We start from the raw sequence: 10611 nt of genomic DNA on the forward strand, positions 1-10611 counted from the left end.
GTGAAACTTGTAGAGGGAAAAATGTCTGGCTTGTCTTCCTCTGTAACAGTGATAAGATTCAAGGAAAATATAACTGCATCAAAATAGTTGGTGTTTTAAACAGTGATAAATTTGGCTACAGTTCAAGTGTAATACTGGAACTAAGCAAATAATGTAAGTATATTGTGAATACATAAACTGCAAGCTTAAAGGTTTCTGACCAGCTGGAGAATAAAATTCTAACAGCTTTCAAGATAATAGGAATAAATAAGGTGAGATTGACTGTTTTAAAAAGGACACAAAAGTCCATTTGAGATAAACAAAAAAATTCTTCAAGGTAAGACATTTCACTTGTAATTGACTGCCTGAATGTCAGCTAGGTTTTTCTAGGGCATCTGAAAGGTTTGACCTCTGCTTGTAAAAACATTTGTGCTAATGTTTTTGACTTTTGTTGCCTGCCTATGGGGGTTGTAATTTGTTTTTGTTTGTTTTTGTTTTTTAAACTTTGGAGATACCAAGCTGGAGACCGGCAACTTATAAAACGTGCTGCACGTTTTCTGTACTTAAATGTCTGGTTTTGTCCTGTTCGTATATTTAAAACAGGCTTGAAGGCTCTCTTTTGTTTCTGATGGAGACTGCTCAACAGAGTGTGGTGTTCAGTTTAATTCCCAACATTCTCTGGGGAATTCACTGAAGAAATCGCCAGCAACTGGAGGTTTGCAGGGTATTAGTAACACCCTTACTCTCACCACTGTATTTTAGCACAGTGTAAATAGTTGTAATTCTCCCTGTTCCCTAACCTTGGCTGTTTTGGATAGTAAAAGGTAAATGCAGTAGAGTGGGGAACTGCAGGGCTTCAGCAGGGCTTGTGGAATACTTAAAAATGCTTAGTGCAGAGAACTGCACCAAATCAAAGGGATGTCTTGTCAATGAGATGAAAAGTGTTATGAAAGAGCAACAATTCTGTGCCCTCTTCACTTACAGTGGTGTAAATTAGGCTTTGGGCAAGGGCTAATGAGATCAGCATCTATAGAGATTGTCCTAATCCAAATATTACTGCTGAGATACTGAAACTGACTGAAGTATGCAAGGCATCTAGTTTAGAATATACCATAGAAGCAGTGGAATGCTTTATTTTTCATAACTGAATTATGACAGATAAAAGGTTTGCAACTTTTAACTATACACAAGCACACCTCTTTAGTCTGTGTTCACAGATTTTAGATTTGTCCAAGTCCAGATAAGCTGAAGATCTTGTATTGTTTTGAGTCTTCTGTATATTGAGCATTAACTGACACCATTGGTGTTTAGTTGATTAGTTTTTTAAAATAGCTTTATTTACAAAACGAGTTTTTCAGCCCTGATTTTAAATGTTTTATCATGGAGATCTCTGCAGTTATTCCCTCAATTGTTCATGCAAATAGCATAGTTGCCTAAAAACTGTATTTTTATGCTTTAGCTTCAAAGCACTTCACTTGATAACTTTAGGCCCCTTATACAGAATTTCATATGGAGACCTCCTAGATTAGGCTTCAGTCCTAAACATCAGCTGTTAAAAGTGTAAGATGCTAGACTTGCAGGACCATCCTGAGTTCTGTAAGGCACATGTGATGTCCAGTTGAAAAAGTTTTTAAGTTTTCCAAAGGCCTCTGTGACAAATCTTCTGACAAGTCATTTTATGGTTCAACTGCTTTAGATTCCCTGGGCATGTCTGATGGTCTTCTATCAGTAAATAAATTGCCTTAAATTGAAATACTCAGTAGAAGGCAAAGTCCCAAGGTTGTTTTGTGAGTTCCTCTGGTGCAAGGTTCAGGCATTTGTATGCCTTGTGCTCACTGAGCCTTCATAGAAGTTTGTATGTCAGATCACTAAAACTTGAATTAGAAGACTGTTTGAGGAATCTTTGTATTAAACTGCTGGTGAAGAAAATGGAGGAAATGCATCATCCTGTCGACAAAGCTTTCTGTGCAGTAGGCTCATAAACAGCTTGCTTCAACCTGGACCAGTTTTCCTTGATTGAACATTATATTTCTCTTGATTTCTTGTCCAGATGACAGAGCCTTCTGCATTGTTGCTTGTAACCATTGCTTTTGTCTTGGTTGTTAAGGGGCAGTGCTTTCAGCAGCCACACTTGTATTTCTGCATTTGATGGAAATTATGATGTACACGCTTCTGATCAGGAAAATCCCAGTTATGACTGTGAAGTAGCTGCCATAAATGAGAAACTGGGAAATGGAGGTGGGGAAGGAGAAAAGTAGTTATCTAACAGGAAAAACAGTTTTTGACTCTTAAGGGGTGTCTTTCCATTGCTGCCTTCCCTTCCCTGTCACATGTGCCCAGAATGACCCCATCTTGAGAGGATTCAAGAAGTCTGGACAGCTTGACTTTACACTGTAGCAATTCTGTGGTTGTAAAAGGGGGAGATAATGTTCTGATGTGTCCTTCCCTACCTCAGTAAGGGAGGACAGCTGTCCAGCACTTTGTTTCTTCTCTGGAAACATGAAGCCTAGAGTCTTAGACTCATTCAGTGTCTCCGTTTTAACTAATTTTAGAAATTTAATGGGGAATTGCAAGGAGTTAATTTTCAGAATTACAGTAACTTTAAAGGTGCGTCCACTGGAACTAGAATTACCCTAGTAATAGACCCATAGGTTGTCTTTCAGCTGGCTTCCTGCTTCTGGTTAGGGTATTTTGACTATAAACTTGTGAATAGTAAGCCTTTAATTGAAAGAATACCCAAAGTAATAGGTGGGTATTCTTTGCCCTCTGTTTTGTGAACACAGAATATTTTCCAGTCATCCCAGTATTGGGAGGCTCAGAGGACAAGCAGGTTGTAGTAGTTCAAAGCAGTTCATTTTAAATTAGTCTTTTTCCAGGTGAGTAACTGTCCTGAGCTTGCACATTACCACAGGCTAGTCTTGGAGTAGAACCTGCCTTTGAAGGAGAGTAGGGGAACTAAGCAGTGGGACTTAGTGGCTTACCTGAGTGCTGATATCCAGTCCCAGACCTCTTGAATCTACTACAACAACAGTTAAAATCGTCTGAATCACCAGTGCAACAAAGTTGTTGAAGCCAAACATCAAAGCGTAACGCTCCATGCTGAGGTTGACAGCAATCTGAAACCTGACAATGAATGCACAGGTTCACAAAACCATGGAGAGCAAGGATGGGTGGATGCACTTACGGGAACAGTTTAATGGGCACAGTGCATTCTTCAAAGGACAAGATCACTTCAGTCTTGGCTATTAAGCTTTATCAACTTCATTTTGACAGAAATTTCTTGGTTTTTTTCTGGCTTTGTGACTTTTGTGCATCTTATTTACCCTTGAGTGAATATTTTTGCTGAATACCTGTGTATATTCATTGGATCATTTTGAGAATACTCATGCATTGGTTATTGAATGGCCAAGTGCAGAAGCTACCTTGTTCTGACTTGGAGTGTACTATGGTAATGGTTAGGTCATACAATTTTACCCAGTTTTATACAGGCTAGGAACAATATATGCTGCTGTCATAACCTATTTGTATTTATATCTAGGGAAATGTCCAGTAAAATTTTGATAAATATAAAAATTTGACAGTGATTTAAATCAATTTAGTTAGAACAGTTGTGTGTTGTACTTACGTGGCTATTGTTATAAGGAGCATATAGCAAGCTTTAAATGCAAGGTAACCAGCGTAACATGCCCAGATGTTGTCAGTGAAGTGCATAAGAAGCAGAGAACCACTGTCCAGTGCAGAGAAAATTCCCAAAGCCAGTTCTCCAGAGAGATCCCAGTTTACTTTGACATATCCAACTGCCATGGATGTTGCTGAACCTAAAAATTGAAAAGTAGCAATTAAAACTTCGAAACATTATCCTTGAGAGCCATTGCATAACTGTCATTGGATCATGCCAGGAGCTCTTCAGTCTTGCTCACAGTGGACTTTGGTAATGGTATGGATCATATTTCTTGTTAGGAGTGTGGGAGTCTTCTGTTAGTTTGAATGTTTACCTCTTTGCTTAGACCCTTCACTCCCTGAAGTGCTGTGGGAAAGTGCCTCATGCCTAAGGCTGGAGGCAGCAGTGCACTATCTATTGTTGCTCCATTTTTAGACAACTATGAGCAAAGAGAAGAACAATCCCACCAAGCATTTTCTGTCAAAATATGTATAATGAGTTTAGTTACTTCATGTGAAGTTCCTTATGGAAGGAAAATCTTAGCACTTTATGCCTTTTTTTTATTGGAAGTGTATTTTCAGTTTCTGGTGAAAAGCCTTATGAAACTGCATTTGTCAATGTCTTATTGGCCATCACATGTTAAAACCCTTACTTGAGTCTATTACAGTGTAGCAAACCCCATGTCTCAGGTGGGCTAGCACAAAAACTGGACTTTGTTTGCTGGTTGTATGTGTTCTTCATCAGAATTCCAAAAATTGGAGCAAACCAACCCCCTTGGTCCGTCCCTGACATGAGCAGGGGTTCCCAGTGCTGAGTGCCTTTGTACTCTGAAGTTGTGTCAAGTGCCACAGGGTGTTGTAAGTGCAAGAAAGACTTTGGGAACTGTTCAAAGCAGTAGTCAGAAGTTCTGGAGTAGCTTCCGTAAAATGGATTTTCAGGCTGATTGCAGGGAGGAAAAGTAACCTGACAATTCCCTGTAGCAGTGTGGGATACAGCTCCTGGAATATAGGAAGAGACAGCTGTGTAAATAGGAGCTCCAAAAGGAGGCTGTATTGGTGCTGCACAGCCATGTAAATGAAGTTTCACTTCACCCATATTCTGTGGCAAAAGAGAAATGGAATTTGGGTGGACCAGGTAGCTAATGAGAGGCAGAATGGCTGAGGTTGGAAGAGATGGTCACAGGGCCCTGCTAAAGCTGCCAGCTAAAGGAAGCTGCTCAGGTTGGAGCCTAGGTTTTGGCTCTAGGATGGAGTGTCCACACCTCTGGCCAACCTGTTCTGTTTAAAATCACCCTTGGAATAAAAATGTTCCTCTGTGTTCAAGTGGAACTTTGCTTGATTTTGTGCCCCTTGATTCTTGTCCTGTCACTGGCCACTCCTGGGAAGAGCATGGTTCCATCCTCTTTGCTCCTCCCCTTCAAGTCTCTATGCACATTAGTAAGATTGCTTGGTTTTCAAGGGTAAACAATTACAGTGCTCTCAGCCTTGTCACATCACAGAAATGGTTTCACAAAATATTCTAACTTAGAAGGGACCCACAAGGACCATCAAGTCAATCTCTGAAGTGAATGACCCATACAGGGGTTGAGCACACAACCTTAGTTGTGGCAAACATCCCAATCAGGACATAGATGTAGTCAGAATATTTGTTGAGGAGCACTTAGACTGGAATGATTTTTAATCTAGTGTCTAAATAGACATTTTCACAGTATGCTCTGAGTAGTATTTAGAGCAGTGTGTCTGCTAACACGTTCTTTTAATTCTTAAACCAGCCAGCTGAAGGTGTATTTGAAGGAGGAATATAGAAGATATCATTGCACAGTTTTAATGTGCTTACTTGAGGTTAAAGACATGGTCTAAACAGAGCAGTAAACTTAAAACTCTTAAAACATTTTGGCAGAATGAGTCTCCTCTAAGAAGGATAAGCTTATTAATATATGTTTTTTAAGACTAATTTTGAGAGGCCCACTGTAAAAGTTTATAGTAAAATCATGCCTTGCATGCAGTTTATCTCTGTCTGTTTACTTAGTCCTCATAGGAGATGGAAAGGCACCAAACACATTGCTGAAGAGTCCCTCAGCACAGGATAGGCTACAAGTACCTGCTAATGATTGCTTACCCAGAAACGTTGCTATGGCTTCCACAGCTCCGTTGTACACTGCAGAGCTGTGCGAGGGGGCTCGCAAGTCCCACAGCACCTGGACATAATTCACCACCTGGTTGAAGCCGGCTGTGGCCAGAGCCCACCACAGGGACCAGCAGAGGAGCTTGCGGGAGCTGTAGCAGTGCCTCAGGTCCCTGCCCAGCTGCAGCAGCACGCTCAGCAGGTGCCTGTGGGGCCCGGCACTGCCAGCCTGGGGCTGGGGGCTCGGGGCCCTGGCAGCAGCATCAGGGCTCCTTTCCTCTTGGCAGCTCTGGGGCCTGGGGGCAGTGCCCACAGCCAGCCCTTTGCCAGGCCCTGGCACAGGCTCAGGGGCCTCTCTCCTGTGGAAGAACATGCTCCTCTGGGGCATGGGCAGGAAGAGCGCGCATAGGAGTGGCTGCCACCAGAGTGACGCTCCTGCAGTAGCTGGTGACCCTCTGGTAGTGTTGGGTGCTGACCACGCTGTAGATGTAGGCATAATAGGCCACCTCGGTGGCTGTGACCATGCCATAGAAGAATTCCACCAGCTGCATGGCCGCCACTCCATGTGCAAAGAGCAGCAGGAGCCACGTGACGATGAGGCTGATGCCCTGCAGGAGGAGGACGGGCTTGTAGCGCACGTAGTCTGTGAGCAGGAACACTGGGAAAAGGAGAGCCAGGTAGGAGTATGTCCAGACTGGAAAAATCTGGTTGGTAACCTAGAACACAATGAAAGAGGAGATGTTAAACAAACAAAACAGCCCCAACCCCCCATATGTTTAAAATACCTTCTTGGATGATTTTTGATGGTGTTACTGCTGAAATGACATAGTTGTGATGATATGAAACATTGGAATGTGTGAACAGTGCAGGCTTAAACTGCTTTTAGTAACAAGACTGTGACTTCACTATGTAAGGGCTAAAGACAGTGATGCTATGCTCCACTAAAGAAACAGATAGATTGGCTTAAAAAGTAATTCCAGTAAAGGCCTATGAAGAAGGCAGGTTTTGATGTGCAGCTGTTTAAAGCAACTGTATCTTTGTGTCTGATATAAGTCTCTCTGGTTTCAAATCCTATTCCCTCCAGTTTCTGAAAATGAAGGCCTATTTTAACTTAATGTGAATCATTGTATACCTTTGGTCACGTCTTTCCCTTGTTAGGTATAGATAAAAAAAAATATGTGCTTCTTACAGAGGGGAACTGGAACTGCACAGTGTGTAGCTGCTACTACTCTACTGCACCTTTTATGTTTTTTTCTGATTTAAAGTAAAATTGAAGTAAAGAAGTCTTTCAGTAAGTTTAAATTGGACTTCAATACATAGATGCCCTGTGAAGAAATTCTTTCTCTTTTTTCTGAAACTTCTGATTTTGAGTTGGAAGGTGCTGTTTGTGGTTGCCACTAAAGCTCAGTGCTTGCCTGGGCAGTTTGGGCACACCTGGGGCAGGTATCCTTATAGAAGCACATCACAAAGCAACCTTCTTCTCTGACTCTTAAGTTGCCTGTTTTGGGCAGGTCTTGCCCAGTAATTGTGGAGCCTGCTGAGGTATCCATTCCTATCTCTTGTTCTCTGCTTAAGCAATTAGACTAGAAAGGAACTGTATCAAATGCTGGAGGAATGCTTTTTACTTCTGAACAGATACTGGAATGATTTTGTATAGTGAGCAGCAGGTTCACTGTATCTTTCTGACTTCTTTTGTTTCTCTGAACTTAGAATTACCTCGTTGAATTAACTCACTGGAGGTGAGTTTGGCTGAAAGAGACAATATCTGTACTCTGCTTGATTTTGAGTTAAGGATTCTTGCTGAAATCAGAATTAAGGCATTCTGTGATGCTATTTGTGTGATTTATATAAGAAATAATGCTTTCTCTTGTGGTTAAAAAAAAAATTAAAAAGGGGGAGAAAAAAACTCCCTGACAACCTAAACCACAAATACCTTTTTTCAGCAGAAACCTTGGGTTCACAGTGTGCTGGTAGATTCTGCCTTAACATTTGCTACTGCACATCAGGAATGACTGTTCTTCATATTAGCTGTATGTGGGTGTAGCAAGCCTGTGTTTTCTAATTATACCGTTAGCTCCATGACTCAGCCACGTGTTAACCATGTCCCCTTTTGTTGGGAGGTGTACTCCTGAAGCACCCAGTGCTGAACACAGCACATAGCAAGCAAACTTGGAGTGCATGTTTTTGTCAAAACCCCCCATTTTTCTGAATGTGAACTTAACCTCCACAGGTTAATGAATGGATGGAATATAGGGAATATAGGAAATAAGCTTACAACTCATAAGGGGAAGGCTGCTTAGCTGGGAAGGCTGCGTAGCTTTCTTATGTTTTGAAATCAATTTTGTCAGTGTAATCAATTCCATGGTAAGTATAAATAAATGTCTCCTCTGGGGTGGAGAGAGGAACTAGCTGACCTGATTTTGCCAAAAATATCAACCACCAAAGGGGTTTCAAAGTCCTGAGAATGTAGGGACTTTAAAATTTGGATCTCCTGCCAAAGAGGTGACTCCCTACTCTTTTCCAGAAGCATCTTAAATATGGATCTTTAGATAAAATATTCATACTTCATCTTCCCTTCAGTTACTGCTGTAAGGCCTGATGCTTTAAGCATTTTAGTTACTGCTTGAGAATAGTTACATACCTCTTCAGCTGTTAGGTTTTTGTCTGGTCCTGTTAGATAGGGGGTGAGAAAAGATTCTGATGGCCTCATTGTGGTGAAAAATCCATTTGCACAGATGATCACCGTGGGATAAATCCAGCTGTGGCTTACGGCTCCCTTCCAGCAATCCATAATCTACCTAAACAAAAAAAAAAAAAAAAAAAAAAGGCAAAGGAAGAATAAATGCTCTTCACAGTTGGTAAATATTAATTTTCAAGTTTACTTTTTAACCAAACCTACAGTCACTCCTCTGAAGCTATAACCACCAGTGAGAGCTGTGGTGGTGGCATCCATTGTAACTGGACTTGGGGGAACAGGTGGCAGTGTGACAGCCAAGGGCTGCCTGCAGAGGTGACTCAGATGTCTGGCTGGTGTGCAGATGTAACCAAACCATTGATCTCAAGCTCTCCTGCACTGAGCTGCACTCCTGGATGTCCTCTTGGGCAGGGACACCTCTGGCACACTCCTGAGGCTGAGATTCTTTGCTGTAACACATTCTTGGTAAGTGACTAACAGCGTGCTCAGCCTTGAAACCTTGGCTAAGTCATGTAAAGAACTTATTGCATATATTGCATAATCCTTTAAATGGAAGCAGTTGTCCAAATCTGGGACTAAGAGTGGGTCTAAGCTGCACCCAGGCTCCTCTCTGAGAGGAGTTTAGAACCCAGTGACTTAGGAAGGTCTCTCTGATAGTTTTACCTGATCTTGCCATCTCTGCATTAAGTCAAACACACTTTCCTGTTGAGTCTTGTTAAACCACTGTCACATTTACCACTGAACTTTGTTATATTGATAAAGGGCATTGTCTCTTCTGTCTCACGAGTGAAGTGCACGGCCCCAGCTGTGCCACATGCCTAAGCCAATGTTCCCTCAGTGAACCTGCCTGGCATCACAGCTGCAGTTTGGAAATGAGCAACTGGATCAAGGTGCACCAGCCCTGGTAAACTCTGTATTGTCTGTCAAAGGTTGTTCATAGTGACGTGCTTAGGGCTCAGTGGCTGTGCTGTAGCAGAAGAATAAAGTTCCATTATAGTCTCATTTCTGAATAAGTGGGTGGGCAAAGTGTGAGATCAAAGCTCATTCTGTGTGCTCAAGGAGGTTTTTGTCTGTTGATTTGCAAATCTGTTTGATTTTTTTGTTGACTTTTTTGATTTGACACAATGACCATGCAAAAATTCTTGATGGCAATAAAACCATCAGGCAGCTTAACCCATTGTGATCTCAGCTTCTTAAAAATGCTTTAACACTCACCATGTTTCTTGCACTCCAGTCATTGGAGAGGGTAAAGAAAGACCCAGAAACTATCTGCTCATTGTACCTGCTCAGACTTAAAACAGAGAACTATTGACTTCACTTTTGAAAGTGATGACCAAAAGGAAAAGGAGGCTTGTTTCTTCAGTGTTGCTGGCAGCAAAAAGAAGTCTAGAAAGAGTTGGTTTTTATTTTACTTCTTTTGTGTTAAAAAGTCAATTTCACTGATCCTGGAATAACTGAAACAGTGTTTTCAATCATAAGCAAATGAAAGCAAAGCACTAGCTGATGTCTAATCATGCTGCTACAAGCTGTGTATCTTAAATTGCTGAATTCCACTCTATAGCAGGCACTTTTGAAAAAGTGCTTCTGCTTGCACGGTGAGATGATATCCATTAAAACTTAGTATAAATCATGTTATAAAGACAATATTTCTGTGACCTCAGAGGAATGTTAGAAAAAGCAGCCCTAACCTTGTAACTTGATTTTTAAAAACTGTCCCTGTCATCTTTCTCCTACAAATAATTGTAACTACAATCTAGTCTCTAGTATCTTTAACACGAGACCTTATTTGAAATGTGATAAAAATATAAAAAATTAAGCCCTGGGCTGATCAGCAACATCTCTATAAATCTTGCATCACCTCCAAATGCACTGAGCAAGTGAGTAGCCAGCACACTCCCAGATAATGATGAATTACCTGTCAGGGCTCTGGCTGTGGAGAATTTCCTGTGGATTCAGGTGCAGTTCTTCCTAGGATGACTGTCTTGCAGAGAAGTGAGAAACCACCCTTTTGAGCTGGTGGTAGTCAGATATTTCTGTAACTTTTTTCCAAAAAGTATTTCTAAACTTGAAAATTTTATCAGAATTTAAATAATAATAATAACAACAACTTGTCATAGCTGTTCTTTCTTGCTGCATTTCTCCATGAAGATTG

General features: G+C 41.2%; 1 protein-coding gene across 1 annotated transcript; it reads right to left on the reverse strand.

Moving 5' to 3' along the window:
• Positions 1–2081: 2081 nt before the first annotated feature.
• Positions 2082–8664, reverse strand: LOC102040728 (thiamine transporter 2-like). The gene is given in 6 exon segments (XM_014308514.2): positions 2082–2204; positions 2961–3102; positions 3605–3797; positions 5759–6174; positions 6176–6480; positions 8406–8664. Coding segments are annotated over 6 exon segments (1329 nt in total). The 5' UTR covers positions 8556–8664.
• Positions 8665–10611: the final 1947 nt, after the last annotated feature.

The sequence above is a fragment of the Geospiza fortis genome, unplaced genomic scaffold (assembly GCF_000277835.1).
Source record: "Geospiza fortis unplaced genomic scaffold, GeoFor_1.0 scaffold318, whole genome shotgun sequence".
Taxonomy (NCBI): Eukaryota; Metazoa; Chordata; class Aves; order Passeriformes; family Thraupidae; genus Geospiza; species Geospiza fortis.